At 40.3% G+C, this 25787-nt stretch overlaps 1 protein-coding gene across 3 annotated transcripts in view; it reads right to left on the reverse strand.

The window, feature by feature from the left end:
- The window catches only part of PLEKHG1 (pleckstrin homology and RhoGEF domain containing G1), a 126486-nt gene that overhangs the window by 77049 nt on the left and 23650 nt on the right, over positions 1–25787 (reverse strand). For all 3 annotated transcript variants that reach the window (XM_033055379.2, XM_033055375.2, XM_033055376.2), the window contains one exon: positions 11734–11808. In XM_033055379.2, the coding sequence (XP_032911270.1) occupies positions 11734–11782 (49 nt within the window). In that variant the 5' untranslated portion in view covers positions 11783–11808. The remainder of the gene's footprint in view (positions 1–11733; positions 11809–25787) is intronic.

Here is a 25787-nt window from a genome sequence, read left to right on the forward strand (position 1 = left end):
ACATTTCAGCTTTATATAAGGGATGGAACTATCAAAGGTATTCAAGTACAGAAAGTCTCATATGTAATGGTTTTGCAGCTCATCATAAAATCAAAGTTAAGACAACAAAGATGTAATCTCTGCAGGGACAGACTGTGCATTAAAGCCAGATGAAACACTTAGAAGCCAAGACCTGGAAGACATTGCTAATTTGAAAAAAGGTGGAAAAAAGTTAGTGACTTGCCAAGTTTTACTATACCTTGTTCAGTAGAAAGAGTATATATTCTGTAAAATTATGAAGTGTTTAAGATAAAATACATAGTAGCAGAACTTGCTTAAGTGGAAAATGTACTTCCAAATACATAGCGTACTGGTAGAAAAATTATATCTGATGTATAAAGTGAAATATCAATTAGTTGTGCTTCTTGACAGATTGTAAAAACAACTATAGGCTGAAATGTTTGAACTGGGATTTTCATATATCTTTACAAAGTAACAAACTAAGTCAGCCAAATACAGTACTTGAATACATCCAGACTTGAGGAAGCTTGCCAGAATATCTAACTTGGCAGAAAAAGATTAAGCAGGATCAAGTCTGGTCAACAGGCAGTATTTTCAGCTCTACAGGACTCAAGGGTTTTTTGGTTGTTGGTTGTTTTCTTAGTTTTCTGGTTCTTTTCTCTCTTTTTTAATATGCATTCAATTTTAGAGGAATTTTAAAGGCTTAAATGTGGAACCAAGAAGCCTTCCTGTGTATCAGTACTTACAAACAAATTTGTTGGCTTATGTCAAAGGCAAACTATATTTCTTTTCTTTAAATTTAAAAACTAAGAAACAAAGTGATAGACATAAAACCTATATTTTTTTCCTTCATACATTATCTTCAGTGTGATTTTTCCTGCCCTGCAAACTTCCCTCCTCCCCATGTTCTCTGTATTTCACATTAAAGATTTCCTGGTATGACATTATCAGTGTGGCCTTTCCAGTTCTTTTATTCACATGCAGAGAAGGGTGTGGATAACTTATAAAAGTAGCTGTAAAGTAAATATGCCCATAAACTCTGACAATTTTATAAAAGGCAGTTATTTGTCTGTATTCAGAAGTGACAACAATGCAGTGACATTTTCCCACAATAGGTAAGTCCAAACTTGGTTTTGGTTATCATACACTTCAGTCACAGCAGTAATTCCATGACTTTTACATACGTGAACTTAAAAAGCCTGTGCAATAATTTTTATTCTGAACAAGACTTCGATTTCCCCACCTCTCAAGGAAAGGGTCCAGAGAAGCCAGCTATCCAGATAACCCAGCTGTCTTCCAAAACTGTGAAAATCTAAATACAGGCTCAGCACCCACAAATAAGTAGAAAATAAAAATCGAAAAAACAATCCCAAAAATTTTTCATTTAGAAACACTACATTCTTAAAACACTCAAGAAATTTAAAGAAATGCAGAGTCAAATCCTGCCCATCAGGACTCATAAAAAAAATTACCTCTATCCAAACAAAGTCTAAACCACTATCATCAGGCTGTTCACAAAAAGGACTCAGCACTTAAAAATGCATTGCAGTTCTGGTGGTTTTGGCTCACTCTCTTGCACCCTGATTACACAAACACAGCCCCAGCTGGGGCCACTGCTAGCTCTGATAGGGTCATACCATTCCATACTGGTGGCCAGGAGTGCTCAGTGTAGCACAGAGCATAGGAATACCATGGGACAGTTGGATTTAGACCAGAAAACTACTCCAAAGGCATGATCTGAATCATATCCACAGGTCTCCATCTGTCTGAAAGACGTGTGGTAAAATGGACTGGAGGTGCTGTATTAATAGTGGGGATTGCAGCCAGGCCTGAAGTGATGAGCAAGTCGTGGTCTGCAATGAATGCAGAGCATCCATATATAAAACAAAAGTTTAACTCACAACAAAAGATTGCAGAGGCCCAGCTGTATATAGAATCAGTTGTTCTGATTTTAAAGCAGAAAGTCTAGCTTTCTGACTTGACGTAGAAGTTTCTGGAAGAAGTACACAGAGCAACTTCCCCAGAAGCATAAGGCACTGTGAGTTCCCATTGCTGCTTCTTCAAATCAAATGAAGCTTGTCATATCATCATGAGCCCTTCAGCTTCAGGTGTTGGCCAAAAAGCCAGTACTTTCAGTACACCCGATGCCTTGGAGAGCAGATTAACTCTATTGTTGGAAAACCTTTGGCATCAATGTAAGACCTGTTCAAAAAGGCCATCAGACCCTGTCACTCTGGTTGTAGCCAGGGTGACATCTTGCAGTAAAAGCTGAAGAACTGTGACAAACACAGGAACTCAGGTTCTCAACAGCATTAGTTTTCCTCAGCATGTGAAATGCAGGCATTATTTTTCTTCAGCATTTTTCTTATGAAACACTTAAAATATTTCTAAGCACTTCATTAAATGCACAACATTGGCAGGAAATTAGCAACAAGCCAAATATTTTTATTTGTAGATCCTAAAACTACCATTTCAAGATGTAACCTGAAACCTCAGTGCTGCAACACAACTCATCCATATGGCTCCTTGCACCCATGGATTATTCCATTATTACAAGAAGCCAGCTCTTTCCAGGATTGTAGCACAGTGCTCTTTTCAGACTTACATCCCAAGAAGTGGGGTCCAGGTATTTAAGAAGATACAGGTGTGAGTTTTTTCCTTCAAGAAGTTGAAATGAAAAGGGGTGGAAAGCAGCAGAACTAACTAATAATCATTAATAATGTGTACAGATTTAAAATACAATTAGGACATTCTCCATCAATATTTCTGAGGAGAGAAATGAGCAACCAGTTCACGACAGACTTCACACTCAAGAAAGTTATCCTTCTGTCACGTCTCCTTTCTGTCACAAGGATTTCCTAACTAGCAGTTTTGGGGCTCCTTCAATTTCCTATTTGGAATTTGCCAAATGCTGTAAGATTAGACCAGTGCCTCTAGTTAATACTGCCACTTCTTTGAAGAGTAAAAGCCTATGACCCTCAAAAATTTTAGACAGCCTTTTAATAAAAATAATGTATCTTACTACTATTCTGTTGTGGAAAAAAAAAAATCACTAAAGACATTAGAAAAAATTTATTTATATATATCCTACTTACAGTGTCAGGAAGGCTCTCTGTGTCTCTTTTTGAGTGACTACAGAGCTCCTAGGACTGGGATCTAATACCAATACTCTCACAGGGTAGGGATCCTAACTAGGGACAAAACTTGAATGCAGCTGTTTGCTTTTTGAGAGAGTTGTAGCAGGGTCTTATCTTCCTAAAGGATATCCTGCTGCCTACAATTTGTATTCATATGGCAAAACCACAAAACATTCATGGCAGGACATCCCATCTTTAGAAACACTGGCTGAGTTCAGATATGACCAGACAGAACCATGTCCTGGCCAGACATCAGGCAAAATTCCCTAACAATTAGCCTCATACATGACTTGTTTCTTCCAATATTGCTTTCCATTGTGAAACACATACCCTCTCATGAGATAAGATTTAACCATGACATTTTTAAGCAGTGAAAAGTACAAATATAAAAACTGATAACCACCCTTCTTAACAAACAGACATTGAGAGTAAGCATGTGGTATAACTATCTCAACAGAAAGCAGACATAACAGAACCCAAATAACTTGGATTGGCTGGCTTTCCTGAACCAGAAGAGTCCAGATTTGCTAGGACAGAGGTTAAGCCTAAATTCTTACTACCTTAATCAATTTTTTGGTTATTCCATCATTTGAAGCACAGGTTACATTGTGCACATATGGGAAAACAAGTGTTTACTTCACCTGGAAGCTGTGTCCATTTTAAATTACAGTAGTTTCACGAATACAAGCCGCACGGATTATAAGCCGCACCCCCGGTGCCTCGACAATGTTGCTGTCTTTGTCAATAGATAAGCCGCACCCCGAATATTAGCCGCACTTTCGTTCGTCGCAAGAATCCGTGCGCAGCTTTCACAAATTGGCCAATTAGTAACAGGATCGCGGCATAGCGGGCTTTACTGGCTCGGGGCGGGGCCAGGCAGGCTCGGCCCGCTCATGGTTGCCAACGGGGCCGGGTGGCCCAGCTCAGCGCCACGGCTCGGCGGGGCTGGCCGGGTGGTGCTGCCGCCGCCGCCGCCGGGCTCGCTGTCCCCCCTCTCCTGTCAGCACCGCCCCGCTGCCACTTTCGCTCGCCCCGCTGCCGCTTTCGCTCGCCCTGCGCCGCGCCTCGCGAGCGGCGGCGGCTCGCGGCGGCGGCTCGCGGCGGCGCTTTCGCGAGTGGCGGCGGCTCGCGGCGGCGGCTCGCGGCGGCGGCTCGCGGCGGCGCTTTCGCGAGCCGCGAGCGGCGGCGCTTTCGCGAGCGGCGCTTTCGCTCGCCGAGCGGCGCTTTCGCGAGCGCCGCTTTCGCTCGCCCCGCCGGCAGGGCTGCCGCCGCCGCCACCAGGCTCGCCGGCCGCCCCCTCCCGTCTGCACCGCCGCCGCGTTTCCTCGCCCTGGCCGGCACTGCAGGCCCCCGCACCGCCGGGCTCCCCCACGCTGCTGGCCCCGATTATGCTGGGCTTCCCCTGCTGCCAGGCAGCCCCACCCGCCGGCCTTCCTGCTTCTGCCATGCTCCCCTGCACTGCTAGCCCCAGTTCTCCCGGGCTCCCCCGCCATGCTGGCTCAGGCTCTGCCGCCCTCCCTGCCCCGCCCTGCTGGCTCAGGCTCAGCCGCCCGCCCCCCACACTGCTGGCCCCGCCTCTGCCAGGCTTTCCCACCTCTGCCGGGGCCGGCCGGGCTCCAGCTTGGCTTGGGGCTGCCGCGGGCTCTCACTTCCGTGTTGGCAGCTTTTAGAATTTTGTTAATAGATTAGCCGCCCTGGAATATTAGCCGCACTTCCGGGTTTCCACCAAAATTTTGGTCAAATTGGTGCGGCTTGTATTCGTGAAATTACTGTATTCTACAATATATAAGTTGCAGGAACCATTGCCAAGATGTATGTAATGGAATTACCCACATCTAAGGACAGAATTTTTTTAAAAAAAGAATTCATTAACTTCTCATATATTGAACTGCACAATTGGTTTTGCAGCATATTCTGACCAAAGAGACAACCAGAAACTAATGTGGGTATAATTTAAAGAATTTAAGTATCCTGTGTGCTCTTTTGCCTGCACCACTAATGGATGTGGGCACAGAACAACAGAAGCAGCCTCCCACCTTTACTCCCCTTCCCTGCTCTCCTCAGCTTGCTGACTCTTAAAGAAGTTGACTTCAGGAGTTTGACATATTGCTTCAAAATTTTTTATTGCTCATAAAACATCAAAGCTACCTCCCCTTCTGTTTTATCAGCATGCAGTAGTTCTCCCCTTTTGAAAGTTAAATAAAACTACAGGGAACCAATTAAAAAATCAAAACTACAACTAAGTTTCCTCTCTATATATTAATCTCTCAAGTTTAAACTTAGGGTATCGAGCTCTCTCAGCCCACTTCTAATGTCAGTAGCATAGTTTGAAATTACTGCTACACATATAACAGGGTAAATAAACAAGAAAAAATAGTGGTACTTACAGATTTACATTTGCTAACTATATAGCACCTGTCAAAATTCTTTAGAATCAAGTGGTCAGTAACAGGGAGGTACCTGTGCTGCTGCAATTTAAACAGCAAAATGTGTTTGTATCTTTATTTTTACTACTTTGGATATTTTGGTTTTAAGGATATGGTCAGTACAAGATGAAAGAATGTAACCTTGACATTCTCATTTATCTTAAGAGTTGCAGCTCACTTTAACTGGTAGCAAGTAATCCATTTTTGTCTCTTATCCTTCCATGTCCTTTAAGTTACTTTGGAAGAAATATGGCTAGGGAGGAGGTAAAATCAATGAATCTGAAAACAGATTTCTGGTTTGTCTCTTGAATAAAGCAGCAAGACAAAACATGGCAGAAATTCCAAAACGGGGGAAAAAAGCACAGTTGTTGGGATGAAAGCTGATTTACATTTAAGAAACTGTTGAAAGACTGACTGTTACTATTACTTATTTTCTGCATATTAACATTGTGCAGTTACCAGCAATCTGGATTGTATTTCCACACAATAACATGGAACATATGATACTAAAGAAGAACACCTCAAGCCGCCACCACCACCACTAAAAAAAAACCCCAACAAAACAAACCATTGTGAAACTGGCAAAGGAAATTATTTTAAATCAGCATTTCTAACAGGATAATTTTCATTATAACTGTCTTTTTAGGTTTTTCCAATTATTGCAGAACAGTAATTTAACACCTAGTAGCTGCTTTAACAACAATAACTGCTCTGTTTGGTGACAAAGTCGTCCCATAAAGTAAACTCAAGTGAAGCAGTGGCTATCAATCCCTATCGAGAAAGAGCAGATGCAAGGCATACTCCTAATATTTGTAATCACAGAGTAGCACATTTGTATTTTTACTCCAGGACACACACAGCTAAGACTCCAGTATTAGAGTATAACTTCTGGTTGGCGACTTATCCAAAAACTATTGTGGTACTCAAATTATTTTTAAACAGGAAAAGATAATTCAAACCTGCAATATTTTTTTTTAGTTTTTGTGTTTAGGATCAGCAGCACATTTCTGAGGTGGTAAGCAAGACTAAACATAATACAAAAATTTAAAAAAACTATTTATGAAGGAGTGTTCAATCAATCTTTTTTAAAGCATTTTATATACACAGCTAAGATCAAAATAATTAATAAATGCAATAATTAGACACTGTTTATCATTCCTGATAGGAGAAGGAATTTTTGCATTTCAATATACAGAAAATTAGTATGCCATTTCTCTAGCAAGGACCCTTTGCTCCTCCAGGATGTTTAAATTGTTTAAGATTTCTCTCAGTTTGAAAAATCAATTTAGAAATAAATTAATAACATTAGGATTCAGAAAGGCTTTAGAGAAACTAGCTGTTTTTCATCAAGATGCATCACATTTGACCGCTTCATGCAAGCCATATTTAGCCTCCCTATTTTGAACTACTCCAAATTGGTTTTTTAATATGTGCACATTATGTGTGAAACATTATATACATAATTTTACATTGTGTGCAATTTAATGATACAAAAAGCAAAAAAATGCAAAACTCAAATGCTACTCTTAATTGCTTGAGAACTAAGAATTAGTTACCTTTGAAACAGAAAAATAAAAGTAATTATTTGAAAATAGGATCTTTGATGTAAAAAACCCTCCATGGTTTTCCAACCCTCAAGGTGAAGCAGTTCAGGCCATATAAACTTTTTATAATCTGTGGATGACTGAAACACTGATCTTTAGCAGGAGAGCAGCCAGGGAAAGTCAGGGAAACAAGGGAAAGTGTTTGGCATTTGAAGAACCAGTTATTCTACTTGTTAATTGCCCAACCTTTGTAATCAGTGATTTAATCCACATTACATTACAGCAACTACATCTTCACTTCTGACGAGGAGGAGCAGGTTTTACTGCACTCAAACATTTCACAATGTCCAGAACAGTCTACCTCTCACTGCCCTTCACTGCCCTAGATCAAGAGAGCCACCTCCTCCTCCTCTTCCTCCTCCTCCTCTTCACTGAACTGAAGAAGTTTAGAGCCCATCCAGTTTCAGCCTGCTGGCAATGGAGAAATAAAGTGGGGCCCAGCCAGAGTGGCTCAGTGGCTAAGGCAGTTCATCAAAGTGCTTTCAGGAAAATAGCCAGTTGATTCAAGGCTGTGGTTTGGTGCCTCCTGCAGCAGCAGAGAACATGAGCTGTGCTGCACACCGCAGAGGCTGCACACAGGCTGGCTGCAGCAAAGCAGCTTGCTTCAGCTGTGGCAGTGCTCAGCTTCTGCGGACTGGAGGCTTGCCCAGATGTCAGGAGTTATGACAAGAGTCATTATGCCTTAAAACAACAGCCTACAACCCCTTTTTCAAAGGAAGATGTGCCACCCTCTCGTGGTGTGCATAGGGAAGCCAACAGTTTAGCCAGGACTCAGAAATAAAATATCCAATTTCATCACCCTTCCACTTTGCATTTCTCCCATTTCCAAACAGATTTCAAATCTACTTATGCTTCATCACCTCCTTTTATAAACACTAGGGTTAAGAATTTCAGATATTGTTTTTATACAGAGACTTCCTTCTCCATCAAGATATGATTCTGGGGGCACAAAAAATAGCAGCAGAAATAGCACACAAACCTAAGTCAGAGGAGTTACAGAATGGCATGAGAACTTATCACAAGCACCAACAGAAACAGCTGGTAGGCTCCCACTAGTGCCATCAGGTACACAATGCAAGGAAAACCACTGCTTGTTGCTGTAGGATATTTTACAATGACATCAGCTTGTTGTCCACAGGGATTTGTCAGTGCTGTTTATAAAGCCCAGGTGTAACATTCGTTTCCTTCAGGATGCAAGTGTGAACCATGAAGTCAGTAAGAGAGGATCCAGCTGTGGGAAGTCATGCCTCTTAATGAAAAAGTTGGTGTGGGAAAAGGGAAAGGAAGAAGACTTTGTGGGAGTCTAACTTCCTCATGTCTTCTTCAAATGTGCTTACTTTTAAGGCACAGAAAAACAACCAGTCAAGCTGACTGGAGAAACTGAATGAAGGTTCCCACACCCATATACATTTTCTAAGTGTTTTGCATAGAGCTACTATTAAGGTAGCATTTGACTGATATCCCAAAAATTTTGAGAATGGAAATCTCCCAAACAGATACTAAGGAAGACCTCATCTGGTTTCTTTGAAGCAAACGTAGCTGTTCACAGGTATCCTGACAAAAATTTAATCCATTATCCACAGAATGAAACACTAGCGTTTTATGAAAAAATATTCAGTACCATCAAAATTTTGTTAGGATAGAAAAAAGTTTTAATCCTATAAGACAGATAATTTGTAATGAAAGAATTTGACAATCAGTCCCCTGAACTTTTGCAAATAATTAACTCCTCAGCTCCAGAAACCATCATGAGCAGCCACCATGAATCACTGAGGCCTCTCTACAGGAGAGAGGAAGAATTTGTGCAGTGGGTGGGGTACTCTTGTCACAGCCTTATTTCCAGTGGTTAACTACACTAGAAGTTTAAGAGTGACTTTTCAGCAAACACAAGCAGAACAAATGCTAATTCCTTTGCAAGCTAAAACAGAAATACACTCAATACACTTCCTGGTATTGACACAGTACATTGTTCTAAATGCATCCATTGTAAATAGAATATAATAGCTTTGCCAAAGGAAAACAGTTAAGAAATAGTTATACGTGGATCATGGTAGGAGTTTTTTGTTTTAATTTGTTTGTCTACCACTCCTTGATAGCTAGACAAGCTTCTTGAAAAATATTTTTCCCTGTATGATATGCACACACTTCCATCTTTGCAACAACCAGATCTCCAGGTCCTGGGTTTTCTCTCCTGATAGCACAAAGCAAGCATTGACATTTATAAATACAGCTGTTGACTCTAAAAGGTTTGACAGAAGAGGTGGTAGAAAAGCAAATAGTCTGCCCACCCACGGGGGACCCTCGAGTCAAGGACTGAGTTACAGTAACTTAATTACAGGAAACTCCTTTCTCAATTGTCTGCTCCTGTGCTTCATGGCTTAACTGGAGTATATGGGGCAGTGGGTCAGGGGCAGGGAGCGGCACTGCTAGGTTAAAGCAACACTGCCTTTTTCAAAGTTTCCAGATAATCAGTTACTTGCCAACACTTTGCTCAACCCAACTTGACCCTGACGAACGTAAGAGGCCAATTGTTAGAAATTTGTAACAACAAATACACCTTTTTCTTTTCTTTTAACCAATGGCTGAAAGAATATTCCTTTGGAGCAAAAACCAAGCAGTAATAAGATGATATGATTTCTGGAAATAATTACAAAAGTTCACATAAATGTTTATGCACATAAAGAGCATTGATACTTTAATCATGAGAAATGAAACACCCACTTTCAGTTCTGACTCAGCCATACCGGCAAAATATTTCTACATATCAGTTAGCTGTATTAATGCTAAGTAAATAGAGATGTATATGAACAAAACTAACTATAGAAGTTTATCTTGTAAATCCATGCTGCAGCAGCCACTGGCATACATGTCTGACCATTTTTTTCAGTAAACATTATGATAACATATTTGAATGTATTTATTAAATAAACCAACACAAACTCTCATAAACTTCCAGCACTCATGACTTTGTGTCATTGGAATGTTTTATCTACAGTACAGCATTTTCATCAAGACATAAAACCAGGTCTCTTAAATGCAGATTCATTATTATTCATTAGATCACCTTTTTTAACATCTAAAAATTAATTTTTAAAGAGCAATTAAAAACAAAACATCCAGATTAAACCAAGTTTTGTTTTAGTAAATGTTGCATTTGTTAAACGCACACACAGAATCACACAGAATATTCTGAGTTGGAAGGGAACCACAAGTATCACCAAGCCCAGCTCTTATGTGAATGGCCCATACAGGGATCAAAGCTGTGACCTTGGCATTATCAGCATCCTCCTCTAACCCAAGAAGCAAGGATGTTTTATACAGACTCTGGAATAACTTCATGAGCTCTTATCACAACAAAATACAATGATAACTGCAATTTGAAAATGAAGATTCAGAATAATCTCATCATTTTAGTTAGTTAGTTAGCCTTATTTTATTGTAAGTTTTTGCTTCAAGTGGATTAATTCCAATGCTTTTAGCCTAAACATTTATTTATAAGGATGGCACACAATCCATGTTGAGAGTTCTCCCAGTAACATGTTAAGCTTTACAGTAAATTTTAAAAAGGCCTTCTGCAGTTAAGCATAATACCCTTTACATGAAGACAAATGCCTTTCTCTACTACTATTGATGCACTTCTTGAAATTATTATTGCAGCCCTCCATGCCTTTCAAATGCCAAAACTGAGGTTCAAAATCCACAAAAATGCTTAAAACTAAATTTTGAGATCTCTATCTTGAGGCATAGGATAAATAAGCCTGAGCTGTAAGCTTAAGTCAAACTAAACCACACATTTGAATTAGCATAGCCCATGTGTGAGGACAGTAATGATCCAAAAAGCAAGGATAAACAAGAGCTACTATAGTTTTGACGCAATGCCATCAGAAACACCTCACAACCTTCATGTGAAAAAGCAAATTTTTATAAAATATCTGAATGATACATCCAGCAGTGACTCTGAGGAAAGATTCAAATTAGCAGGGTTACAATTGTTTTCAAAGAATTAATTTTTCCTGAAACCAAGTACCAAACCTTCAAATGTGGGAATTTAAAATTAATAGATCTGGCGAGGAAACGAAATGGTCTGACTGAGCATTTCAAGATTCCACTGATTTACTGAAAATCACACAGGAAATTCCTCCTTGTATCAATCAACCCACATCTTAAATGTCAGCTTTGGTTCTGTGAGACTCAAGTATCCCATACCAAAGAAAAAAAAAAAAAAACTGAAGCCAGTTTCAGTTAAAAAGATCTCTTTAGCAAATGAAACAAGACATCTCCAATGCTGAAATCCTAGCAGTGCACTGGTCCTTCCCCATTATTATATATTTTAGTACTATCATGGATGATGGGCTAGGGAGGGATGGAGAGGTTACTCAAAGACAAGTGAAAATTTCCTGCTATCAGGATAAACATGCATATATAATACTCATTCACTCTCCCTTAAATTTAAGGCCAGTAAGAGAAACCCAGTTTTTAAGTTCAAAATTTTTTTCACAGAATCCCAATGTTGCTTTTTTTTTTTTTTTTTTTCCCCAAAAGTCAAAATGGGATGAAACTACTAACCTTCACTTCTGGGCACAGGCTCTGTAGCACCTGGTGTTTTATCTGGCATCTCTGCAGTCACAGGCTTAGTAAAACCTAATGGACACAAAGCAAAGAAAGAGTTCTGCATCAAAACCAGCATATTTCAGTAAGGCACTCCCCCGCTCCATGGCCCCTGTGAAGGATGGGTTTTCAGCTTTCATCACTTCTCTGTTTGCATGCAAGAAGTGTAAACAGACGAAACTCTCTTGGGATTAACTGCAATACCGCTCAGTAGGCTCTCAGTTGGATGCACTACCAGGTAGGCAGGCACAAAAGGACCTCTCATACCTGAAAGCACTAATTACGTCTGGTGAACTTCTTTGATTTAATACATTTTTCTGCCTCAGCTAATTTCTAGTGAGAGGTCTATAAACTGGAAGACCTGCTTACACTCAGGTACTGCTGAAGTTAACCATGGAGTGACCAGGGTCACAGCAGCCTGCATCAAACAGAAAATCCCACTAACTTTAAGTTTCTCTTGGCTGTAGAGCACCAATATTTCTTCCAACACAGCAGTGGGCAGAGAAGGAAAGGCTTCTCAGGAAGGCAGTGAACACATCTCTCTTAGAGCAACCTTATGTATCCTCTGTGGTACTGGCTAATGGTCAACATGTGGCCACCACACACTGGCTGGGATTTTGTACCCTCCTTTTTAGCACCTTTGAATATTTGTCCTACCACCAGCACCACCAACACTGACACTCCATTTTACACAATGAAAGCCTCGAGATCAGACAGGATGCACCAAGGAAAGACAAATCAAACAGGGAAGATTCTCAACCTGAATGAGTTTGTGTGCCAAGTGGGACAGGGACTTCACCTCAGCTGACAATTCACACAGCTCAGTGCTGTGTATAGCACTGTACAGAGTGCACAGCATTGGAAGTGTTCACAGTACAGCCTTAATTCCTAACAAAGGAATCACCTACTTTCTAACAACACTGAGGGGAAGAGCTGATTTGGCATGCAGTTTTCAAGACAGCCATCAGATCCAGAGTTATGGGAGACCTCCCCAGATAACCCTGCATCAGAACTGAGATTGAACTTAAATAAATGGCCCATTTTTCCTTCCTTCCTAAATTACTTTGCTTTCAATTTAACATAGCTTGTTTTGAATCCTATCCTCAGACATAAAATGAAAACATTTCTACCCTAGTGTCCAGTAAAGGACTAAGACTAGGTTTACATCACAGTCAAACTATACAAAATTTGTAGGATTTCTTTAGCTGTTTAAATAATAAAATAGTATTTCAGGTGTGTTGTCCAGGGCAAGTATATTTGATATATTTAACCCACAAATATGTAAAATACTTACAAACATTAGACACACATGAGGCTACAATCCACTAGTAAATCTTAGGGTAGAAATTAATTTCTACCCTATTTTTTTTCCATTTAGCTGATGGAAATTCTACTACATATAATTTTCTAGATCAGCCAATTAATCTTTAGTCAAGACAAAATCCACCATGTCTTACTCAGGAATTACTTTCTGTTTAACAAAGATGTTTCATCCACACAACAGTACATATACCGAAGACTGTAAGCTAGCCAAACATCTTCTCCAGCTCCCCAAATTAACAGTTGTAATGCTTATCCACCTGAAGGCCTGGGTTTATGAGTTCATAAACCACAGCTAGACAGTGCCACAAACTGATCAAACAAGTGTACCCACAACAGAGGCTTAAACAACTATAAACATCTAGGGGTCTCCAAACTCCATTATAAACCTGCTGTAAAACAGAACCCACTCTCCAGAACACAATTAAAAAATAAATTTGCCTTTAAAACAGATTACTCAAATTTAATTATCTATGCTTATCATCACTAAGCAGTTGGCTAGAATAAATACACCAACTAACTCTAAAACTTGGCAAGCTCCTGTTTAACCCTCTGCATTCAATGATGCACTATGTATTCTCTGAACATTGCACCAGTTTTTAAATCAAATTATAGTTATCCAGTTATCCAGTGATTTACTAGTAAAGTTGATAGGAACCAGTAAATCACACGATGTATTTGAAGCAAGAAATTTCATCAATAAATGCCATATTTACTTTCTGTGATTAATTTGAAAATACAAACAACATTTTATTTAAATTTTATGTTTTAAATAAATCATTTCATATCACTTATTCAGGAAATAATATGTTTTAAATGGAAAAACACAGATATCCCCATATTTGTTTTCTGGTTTTGGTTGGTTGGAGTTGCATAGACTTGAAATAAATATGTTAAGTAAACTTCACCATGAAAATGTTCACAGAATCACTTACTAACATGTTAATGACAAAAAAAAAAGAAATCAGTAGTCCTCTAAATGACAAAAAAAATAAAATCAGTAGTCTCAGAAATAATTTTGGGCTTCTTTACTGACAGTTTGTAGAGGTGCTAAATGCAAACAAGAAAAAAAAGACTTTTTTTCTTGCCTCTTCGGCGCTGATTTTTATTTACGTAAGTCAATTATTTTCTTGTCTAAAGTAGGTCAGACTTTTCTACTTGGCCTTCTAAGGAAGTGATGGCCTTGCTTTTCTGCTATCAAAACTCAAAACCAGAAAGCAATTTTACTGCAAGTAAGACACACCCTAACAGTCATTTATCCGAATTTAATGGAGTTCCTGTGCTTATCCCTTGCTGTGGAGCATGACCTATGACAAAACCAAGTGGGATTCAAATGGGCGTTGAATGACCTTGTCATTTTTAATAATGGAATAGTAACTTGAAAGCTGGATCATTCAATTACTGCACACAAACTAAGGTATTTATTGAACAAGTCCAGACCTGCCACAGCTACAATAACTCTGTTTCAAGAGCTCATTTGGATAATCCATGGCAATTTTAAAAACTACAGTCCCACTAATGGTTTTCTACAGACTTACCAGTTTAGCAGCTCTGCATTACAAAATGTGATAGCAAGGGCTTAACATAGTTACAACAGGTTTAAGAAAGTCAGCCTCTGTGCCTTCAAAAGTGCATCTTCAGAACAATGTCTAGAAACTCTCAGACCTCCAAGATCCCTGAGTCTAGCTGTTAAACTGACACTGCCAAATCCACCTCTAAACCATGTCCCTAAGTGCCACATCTACATGTCTTTCAAATATTTCTATGATGTGTTTCCATCTCTTCCCTGGCCAGCCTGCTTGAAAAACTCTTTCCATAAAGAATTTATTTCCCCACATATTCTTGTCTCTGTATTGGTTTTCAGTAATGAAACAGTCTGAAATTTGCTGCTGCTTTTTCTAAAGCTTTCAGGAGATTTGTTGTACCGGAACAGTACAACCAGGTGCAAACATATCACAGTCTTCAACACTTTTCCAATTTGCTGTCGATTGAAAACATTACATCTAAAAACTGAGGTCCAGTAATGTGGCACAGAACAGTATTTTATGACTTCTTCAAAAAGTACACAAATCTATATATTTTTTAAAATACCCTTCCCCCCTTTCTGCCTCATTAATGCAAACCAGTTCCACACTATTGCTAGAAATGGCAGGACATACCAAAAAACTTTAAAAAAAAAAAAAAAGAAATACAGAACTCTGTTCTGCAGCACACCAAGTTTTGCATTATTCAAAAAACAAAAGTCAGTGTTGAGCATTCCTTTATTTATAAAGTTCCTCCCTTTAATCTAAGAAGGAAATCTCTGACAAAAACTATTAATCAGACAAGGAAACTAAATCTCTTTCTCTCTGCAAGTAAGGCCAAGCTGGACTCATGTAAAATACAGTAGAAAAGTAGCATTTGGGGTACAAGCATGCTAGTAGTAAATGTAAAAGGAAATAATACTTGGTCATTTTCTATACACATAATTTCCACTTATCCAGACAATCTTATTAGTAGCAGTATTCCAAAGTTTTTAAGCACCTTATAAAACATTCCTGGTAAACCCTTCTATACTCTTGCAATATAATTATTGAAATAGTTTCAATTGTCTCTGAATCTCAGGCTCAGTCTAGTAGTCCATGAGGTACCATGTATTCTTGAATTCATCAGTCAAAACTGCTACCTATTGCCTAGAGCACTTTTTCTTCCTACTAAGAGAACTTGAAATACATATGCATTGATAATTTATGAATAAACAGAGCTATACTGTTTACATTTCTCAGTTAAGCAAAAGTCTTTAACAGCAACCAAAACCAGTCAGATGTATGACCACGCATTTTCATGGGCCATAATCAGCTAGGGCCACCCAAATAGGCAGACTGGGAGGTCCTAGTTCAAGAAATTTTTTGTTCCTTCTAGTAGATTGATTTGCCTTTAAAATCCTGAGCTGCTAAAAGCTGCAAATCAGCTTTAGCATTATGAAAAACATAAGATTCTTTAAACACAGCATCTAAACCAATAGTGTTCTGTAGGTGAATTAGTAAAACATTCAAATTTACAGCACATGGGTGGCTAAAAATAATTTTTAAAAAGCATACTCACAAAAATATGGATTACTTGTGTTTCACAGACAAATATACTCCTTGTTTCTTTAGTTAACTGTACTTTGCAAAAAAAAAAAAAAAAAAAAAAGGTTTCCAGCTATTCAAAATCACTGTTAATCAAAGTATCACAATTTTTAAATTTCAAGGACAAATTTTCATTGGAGAGAAGACTTCTGTTCCACTTTTGTCCTTCCAGAAATTTATTGCTACATTCTCAAAAAAGCATCAAGACTCTTGAAAGAGACTATTGTTTGTCACAGGACTGTTTGCAGATGTAACTATGGAGCCCAGCTATGTATTTATATTGAACAATGATCATCACTAACCAAAATCTAACCTGAACCTCCTCCTTTGTGTCAAACCCCTGGCCCCTAGTCTACATCTGTTCCAAATAGCTGGAAGTGATCATATTTAAGAAAGTTGCTTGGATTTCTTCAGAAACTTAAATACAGTCACTTTTCAACGACAGATACTGCAGACATAGCACTTCTCCCCCACCTTCCATAGGCACAATCAGCATTAACAAAAGATTCTGCTGCAGTAGCTTTAGTCACAATCAAAATACATGTTCCCTTACAATATTTTATAACAATTTTAAATGTAGCCTTTTACAGATTAAACAGTCAGTGCCATATACACACATCAATACATGTAAAACAACTGAAGTCCTAAAATTCTACATTACATTTAGTGCTGCTAAAGAGGGGTAGAAATAAAATAGATATTAGTAGATTTTTTTTTTTTACATGAAATATTTTGTAAACGAACAAGGACAATCAGATATCCAGAGACAGCCTGCACAGATGGCCACCCTTCTTGGATGAATGGTTGCATTTCTGAATGCAAAACAACTCACAGAACCTCAAAACCAGCACTCACATTCTCAGGTTACAGGATGAACTCCAAACTCCAAGGATGGCTACAGCAGAATTCATACTCACATCAACACACTCAGACTTCGACATTTGACTGTTAAACACTGCATATTATATTTGTTAGAGAATAAGGACATCTGTCCCTGATCTAGTTTTTCCCATTTGTTTGCCTACAAAATCCCTTCTGGAGCAGATGCATTGCTGCTCTGAACCCCAGGAGAATAGCTTTGATCCCAGGTCACATAAACCATAAACCAAGTTGGTATGCTAACACTAGCACAGTTCTTTCACATGAACCAAGAAGTGACACTGAAAGAAACTCTGAATAACATTGGCCTAAGGAATAGCAGTTATGAGGACATGAACCAAGCCCTTATTTCTGCTCCTATTCACCACCACCCGTCAGCCTTCCCAAGTAATATGGCAGCACCTGTTTAAGATTCAAGTGTTATTTCAAGTTCATAGTTATTCCTTCAAAATTGCACAAAATTCTAATGGCTCGTTTCATTCCCTTCCAGCAGCACTCTGGATGCGGATGTGAGTTGCAGCTTCCCTTCTACAACAATGTCCCACCAAAAAACCTGGAAAAATCTTCCCGTCTTTTCCCCCCTGCATATCAACACAGACTAAAATGTTCCAGCTTTGAGGGGTTTTGCTGGAGCTTGAAGTTTGGATTTTGTGGAGTTTTTTGGTAAGATACTACACATTTTGCTGATATTCCCAAACCAGGTCATCGTTTCACTTTCTTTTCCACAGAAAGGCGGTAACTGTGACACTTAAGACAAATGCAGCAAGAGATGAGTTGGTCCAAACAAGACCCTCTGATCTATATTGGCAAGAAGGAGCAAAACCCCCTTTACACATTTGCCCACAGATGAAAGCCACAGTAACATCATCTCTCTCCTGCCCACTTCTCCAAAACATATTTAATCTACAGAATCCTCTGCCTAGTTTCTGGAGCTGATCATCCATACTGTGGGTCCAATCCAAAATACTTAACTTTTTGCCAGTAGGCAAAGACCAAATCACAGAATCCCTTTGTCTCTTTCATTCTGGTTTACTGCAATTCACCATGTTTGAATGTGAAAAACATCATAAATGTTCTACTGTGAGGAATGAGCTGTCTGGCTCCTCTGTGGTTTAACTGCTATGCATATAGCAGTCTTCTTCCTCCTCCCATCTCTCCAATCGTTCTGAATCCATTCCCAGTGCTATTCCAAGGCTTTGGTCATGGTTTTCCAAACCCACTAAAAGATCAAGTTCAGCAGCTAATCACCATGTTTCAGTCTGCAAGGCAAGACAGTGTATTTTTTACAAAGTAACAGCAGATATGAAGTCTAGAAGGGAATGTGACAATATTTTCTCCTTCAAACTTTGTATAGAACTTCTTGAAAAGATGAGCCATGCTCAACGTTTGGTCTGTGTCCAACCATGTTGCAAGGCTCTTTACTTAAAACAGCATATGCTGGTTCTATGCCAAGTGAAACAAAGAGGAAAACTCCCCACAGGGTCTTGTGGGAGGAGGAAGAGGGATCAAAACCTTGACTGACACTCCCCAAATACGCTTGTGAAGCGTATGCTCAAAGCCTAAGCACAAAGACATCCGTTTTAATTGGTGAAATGCATGTGTGTATTAGCTCTGTGCTGATCACAGTAGTTTCTCAGCTCAGAAGCGCTGTCTTCCAAACTCAAGCCACGCCAGTGCAGTTTGTAGGAAACTCTTTAGCATAATTAACCATTGTTGCTTCTCTTTCTGAAAAAATGAACCATTAATGAGTATTTTTGCAAACACATTTTCAGCACGTTCTCTTTTGTTCACGCAGCTTTGCTCAGGAGGCATGTAATCACGCTGCGCTACAGAAAAGAACGCAACGCCTCCCTCCCTCTGTGGCGCTGGGAAACGCGAGAGCGCTTTCCCGGGATGCCCCTCTCCCCGGGATGCCCCTCTCTCCGGGATGCCCCTTTCCCGGGATGCCCCTTTCCCGGGATGCCGCCTCTGGGAGCCGCCAGGCACCGCTTCCAGCAGAGCTCCCGCAGGTGGCACTCGCAGCTCCACAGGAAGACAAACCGAGCGCTTGCTGCAGAACCTGTCTCTCCCACCTGGTCAGCGAGGAACGAGGGCTAAAAGTCATTCTGAATTGTCGTGCTTATCACTCGAGTCTGGATTCAGGAGTGGGTAGCCCCACAGCTAAGCTGCTGTACTGCCTTTTGCTTGTTTCAAAATTCTCTGTAAACTGAATGAACAGAATTATTTTGTAAAGCACGGGGCATTTTCCAAATTATATACACATATTGCTTCTCTCATGCCTTTGTGCAGTGCAGTTAATCTCAGGAGCTCTTCCAGGTCTTCACTAAAGTTAAAAAACCCCACATAAACAAAGAAAAATAAATCCATCAAAAGATCGTGTTTCACTTACATATGGTAGGTCTGTCACTTCAGACACTTACTTTTGAATCTAAGCTTGAGAAAACAGACAGACTCAGTTGAAGTGGCTCAGCACAGGACATGCCTGACATACACTGATGAAAACCAAGGCAAAGCAGGATAAGCAGGCAGTCCCAAGATATTTAGGGACTTAGAGGCAAGTCTCAGCACAGATCGTTCTGAGTACAGCAGTAGCAAGGCATAGCTGCCAAGAACAGCTATCGTTATCACAAAACACTGTTGTCATCCACTCAAACAAATCTGCTACTCAACAAGCATATAGTGAAGCCCACAATGTATTCTAAGCAAAGCACTTTCTCAGCAAATTAAGAGCCCCATGCAATCCATTACGTGTAGTTACTCTGCATAAACTAACCAACAGTATAGTTTTCTTTATTGACACTTGGAAAGATAGAGATAAAATCTTTTAACTAAGCTTTCCTTACATTGTTTTCTGATTTCATTTTTAGATAATACCACTTCTGTAAAGTGCTAATTAGGGCCACAAAAAGAAAAGTGAATTTGAAACAAACCTATTTAGGAAGAAACTAAATGCCTCAACATAGACGAGATATTTCAACATTTTCTATATTACAAGAGCTTATTTCAAGCACCATTTATTTGTGACTCTTCAGTAATGCATATACCAAGTGCAGTAATAGCACAAAAAGCACTATGCACATACACCAGCTACAGCACTAAAGAGACAACAGGATTTTAGGGTACAAGTCCTCACATTGTGGTAACTGTCAAATCCATAGCCAGAACCCTCACAGTTGCCAGAAAAGAATACCTGGCTTTCCCTTCAATGAATTCTCTGACACTGTCAGAATTTACACAGTCATTTTACCATCTCACCCTAAATACAGTCTCTGAATGTTGGATTTACAGCTGCACTTCTGCCTTGTTCGCCATTCACCCTTCCAACTCCAGGTAACTGTTCAGACAGTGTGGGATGAAACGTTTAAAGTTTTTTTGTTTTTTAAAATCTATATTAGGTATTTTGACTGGTCACTAGTTTCCCCTCTTCTTGCATCTTTCTCAAGAGAAGTACAAATACTAATGCATTAGGTCTTTTATTTTGTTGAAGTTCAGATGAGGGCCATCAAGTTGATTAGAGGGATGGAACACCTCTCCTAGGTGGAAAGGCTTAGACAATTGGGGTTGTTCAGCCTGGAGAAGAGAAGGTTTCAGGGTGACCTGATTGTGGCCTTCCAGTATGTGAAGGAAGCCTACGAGAAAGCTGGAGATAGATTTTTTTACAAGAGCATGTAGTGACAGGACAAGAGAAAATGGCTTCAAACTGAAAGTGAATAGGTTTAGATTAATATATTACTGTGGGTAGTAAGGCACTGGAAGGAGTTGCCCTGAAAAGTGGTGAATGCCCCATCCCTGGAAGTGTTTAAGCCAGGTTACGTGGAGCTCTGAGCAAACTAGTCTTGTAGAAGGTGTCTCTGCCCATGGCAGGGGGGTTGGAACTAGATGATCTTTAAGATCTTTTCCAACCAAAGCCATTCTATGATTTCAGTCTAGTAAGCTGCAGAGGTTAAACCTCACCACTGGGCCAAAAGTTCTGCCTTAATAAATGAAGAAAAAAAAAAAAACAAAACATTCCAGAGCTAGATGTGAAGCTGTCAAGCTTCTTCAATAGCAGAGATTGCTTTTTAGCACACATGGTTAAGAAAAGGAAACTGAAGAGGAAAGAATTTCAGCATTGTTTATCGCAGAATTACTGACATTCCTTTTAAAGCTCTGAACTTTGCTACAATTAGGAGAGATGCTGATTTAGCTAATAAACAATCAGAGAGATGCACACACGCAAAGAGTCTTTTTTCTCATTCTGTCCCTCTTTAGTCTTTTTCATATTCAAACCTCTGGTGCTCAGCACTACAGTTTTAAGATTTCTGGTTAAAGACGAGGACTGCTGCTGCTGTTCCACTCTGCTCACAGATATTAAAAAAAACCAAACAAGCAAACGAGCAATAACCCAGATAGCATCCTAACAGCTTTTACTCCCATTTCTCTCTTACACAAGAAAAAACCAAGAAAAACAAACAAACAAACAAACAAACAAAAAGCCCTCCAGGCTTGCATGTGGCATATATAGCAAAGAGTCCCTGCTAGCTGCTTTTACAGGCTGTAAGCCTCCTCCAAATTGTTTTTCTATTAGAGAGGTTGTGTAGCACTTAAAAAGACATTTCTCTTTTTACTTGATATCTGTGCCTGATGCGTCACTAAACATCATCTTGGAAAAGACCAGTGGGCAAATCCATCATTTCACCACAGGCTCAAGTAGTGGAAGAAATAAAATCGAAACAGGCTGCAAGGAAGCAAAGCTGTTGTCAGAGCTCAAAAAGTTCAATTAGAGCAATCAGGTCAAATAACAGTGAAAGTAAACTATAATATGCAAAACCTTGAATCCAGTCCTATGTGCTGAATAAATATTACAGTGATGGATAACACACCAATGAATCCCAATATATCTGAAGTAGTGGATCTAATGAAGGTAGAAACAATCATACCATGTCTGCAGGCATTTCACCCTCTGACACTTCCTTTTTGTATTTTTCATTTCTGTTTCAGGAAATTTCTTGACACTCAGCTGAACTACTAACTTTGTCACGCTTACTGATCAGAAGAAAGGAAACAACCTTGCCATCCACTTAGTAAGGCTGCATCTATTAGGCAGGGTAGTTTCTCTTGAAATCACAGGACTGTGATAAGAATGAAGGTTTTTCTGGGGCTTATTTTGTTTTAAATTAAAACTTTATAGCCCTCTTACAGAGATATTCTTTATATTTAAGGTCAGTAAAAAGCTATTATCTATGGGACGAATGAAATTTGTATGTATTTTAAATCTGTAGGGCCAAAGTCAAGGCATTGAGATAGGGAATGACATCTTCCTCAACTCACATAACCAGTATGCAATGTAAACCCTGACAATTTGACAGAGATAAGGTGCATCCAAAAGCAAATACTCCAAGAGTACAGAACAGCCCAATGCTTTTCAAGAGTATAAATACAGAAAAGTGCTAATCAAAGTCAGCTGTTTCAGGGGTATTTCTTCTCTGCACTTAAACACGTTTCTGAAAGTTCCCTCCCTAAAAAAACCAAACCAAAACAAAAAACAGCAAACCACAAAATGCTGCTCTGCACCAAATTAAAATCATAAATTTATACTCTCGTGCATATTTTTTAAAACACTGCTGTTTTTCTTCCAATTTGGCTAACAGCAGAGAAATTAGTATGCATCAACTCCCATCAGGCTGCTACACCTCTTCTGTAAAGTACAGTAATTTCACGACCATAAGGCGCACCGGACTATAAGGCGCACACCCCGGGAGCCGGCACATTTTGCAACTTTGTAGATCAGATAAGGCGCACCGGTCTATAAGGCGCACCGGTCTATAAGGCGCACCGGGTTTTTTTTTGCAGCGAGGCTGCGCCCCCAGCTCCTCCCGCACGCTTGCTGGCCGAGGCCCCGCCTCAATCCGGCAGCCATTGGCTCCCGGGCCTGCCTGTACCCGGCAGGGCCGGGCTATGCCCACCACCGCTCCGTGCAGCATCCCCAGGGCCCCGCTGTTCCGGGAGTTCCCTGGCGCTCCGGGTGACCCAATGCCGGCAGGATTGCCCCGTGCCGCCGCTGCCCCGATTCCAGCTGCTTGCCCCCTCCCCGCGTGGCAGCCGCTCCGATTCTGGCGGTTTTCCCCCTCTCCGCATGGCGGCCGCCGTGTTTCCGGGGGCTTTCGCCCCCCCCGCGCAGCAGCCGATCCGATCCCTGCGGCTTTCGCCCCCCCCGCGCAGCAGCCGATCCGATTCCTGCGGCTTTAACACCCCCCGCAAGGGAGCCGTCCCAATGTCGGCGGGCCAGCCCCGCGCGGGGGTGGCCCCGAAGCCGGCGGGTCCGCCCCGCGCGGGGGCGGCCCCGATGCCGGCGGGACGGCCCTGCGCGGGGGAGGCCCCGATGCCGGCGGGGAGGCCCCGAAGCCGGCGGGTCCGCCCCACGCGGGGGCGGCCCCGAAGCCGGCGGACCCGCCCCGCACGGGGGAGGCCCCGATGCCGACGGGCTCTCACTTCCGGGGTGGCAAATGTCGCAACTTTGTAGATCAGATAAGGCGCACCGGACTATAAGGCGCACTTCCGGTTTTGGGGGGAGATTTTAGTCAAAAGGGTGCGCCTTATAGTCGTGAAATTACTGTACTTGTAACATGTTTAGATTCACTGCATATTTTCAAAAAAATAACTTCAGACCTCACTGAAGAAAACCACTGAACTTTTAGAATAAGGTCATATTGATGAAAGACAAAAATGTCAGCACTGTCCAGAAAGTCCATTTACTTTCTTAAAAATTTTCCTAAACAATGTTAATTCCAAGTAAAGAAGAGAGAATGATATTTTCCCCTTCAACTGTAAACTCTTTTGGAAGTTAAAGCGGGGGGTGGGAGATAAAAAGGAATGTTTGAATGTTTGGTTTGGCATTGCTGACATGGGGAATGTTCATGAAGAGGAAGCCTACTTAAAACCAGAATAATGGGTAATTATTGCTTTATATGTGATCCTTCATTAGTTTTGTCTCCACGACACACCATTAGATTTATAAGGAAAGACTCAGACACAGATTCACCATGAGGAGAATGGGCTTCTAAAAAGCCCATTTGTGCGTTTCCTTCAACTGCAATTGCCTGAATACAGCTGGAATGGGAGGTTTAGATGTGGACATTATAATTATTAGACAAGTAATACTCAGTTGGCTTTTCCAGAAATTGTCATTTGAGTGGCTAGCCAAAGTACAGCCATGCATAAGTACTTACGCATGCCCTCTGAAACATGTTTGTTGTGGGCTTTTTACCCACAGCCACCAGAAAAAGTCTGTCTACCCTTCTGACTGCAGTGAAGTATCATTAATGAAAATTTTGGGGTTTTGTTTTCATCACAGAGTATGCAACATTAGGAAACAGCACAGCAAATCACATAAAAGAGTCAACAGTTAAAGCTTTCTGAGTCCTGACATATTCCAGGCTCCGAATGCTGCCAAACCTGGCAACCCCCCAGCCCTGGCTCAGGCAGCTGACTGTAGGACCCCTTCACGTTCCTCCAGCTTTTCCCTCGCCCTACTTTGGGAATACAAACATCTATGTGTATATATGTATGTATATTTATATACACACTGTGCACACATGTTAAAAAAAAAGGAAATTAATAACAGACAAGTTAACAGCACTGTGTACATCCTCTTGCAATTTACCCAAATGAATGGCCTCATAACTCAGATTGGGACATTTCCTGTAAAAACACTCCACTCCAGAGTGCAACTGTTGAAGCATGGCTTGCAAACAACATGCTTTCTAGAGCCACAGTTTGCAGTTATCTACAGAACACTCTAACTAGTCGAGACAGAGAAGCCAGAGCCTTCTTGCTATATGTTAGCTTTGAAAAGTGTGTCCCCAGTTGAGAGTTCTGTTACTGCAGGCATGGTCCAACTGGCTTTTGTGGCCCCAAATTGACTATGTAGAGCACAGAGAAACAACAGTTTCAAATTACATTCATGCTTAATCTCCTGACAAAGCATACGCACACACACACACACATATATATATTTATTAAATGTATTCATTATAAAGAATAAGGAATATTAGATGAAATAGGACTAGAAAATGGAAAGGAAATAACTTCACTCACCCACGATCAACACAACTATAGAGTCTAGGAGGCTAAAGCTGGTAAAAGTGAAAACACTCACGGTAACAATCCTTAACCTGCCAGAATTTCCAAAGGAATTTGGATAACCATTTCAACAGAAGCAGGTGACAAGCTGCTGAATAAACATTTCTTTTGGGTTAAACTGCACTATTCCCTAGACATGGAAACTCCTTCTATATAAATATATAAAGCTTATTATCTCTGTTGTTCTTTCTCAGAAAAGCTAGATTTCTTAGTAAACACTGAATTGCAAAATGCAAACCTTCACTGGCCCCCAACCAAAATACTACTTCCATTCAGAAAAATCACATGGCGAAAAATAACATGACTTATGAGTATTATAGTTGGAAAGGCGATCTTCAGCTGAACATTTTTCATTTCTCAGTTTTGAATATTTTCTCCTTTCTTAGACATGTCTAAGAGACATGGTTTGATCAATCATTTGTTTATAAGTAATTCTCGACAACTGCATGGAGTCTGAGCTATTGTGCACTTTGATGCTTCATTCACCTTCTCATAAAAAACCCCAAAAACTTAGACTTCTCTTTCAAACACAGAAACAAAGAAATACCTATTTTGTTCTAAAATAACATAAAGTCCAGCTGC

Source organism: Catharus ustulatus, chromosome 3 (assembly GCF_009819885.2).
Source record: "Catharus ustulatus isolate bCatUst1 chromosome 3, bCatUst1.pri.v2, whole genome shotgun sequence".
Classification (NCBI taxonomy): domain Eukaryota; kingdom Metazoa; phylum Chordata; class Aves; order Passeriformes; family Turdidae; genus Catharus; species Catharus ustulatus.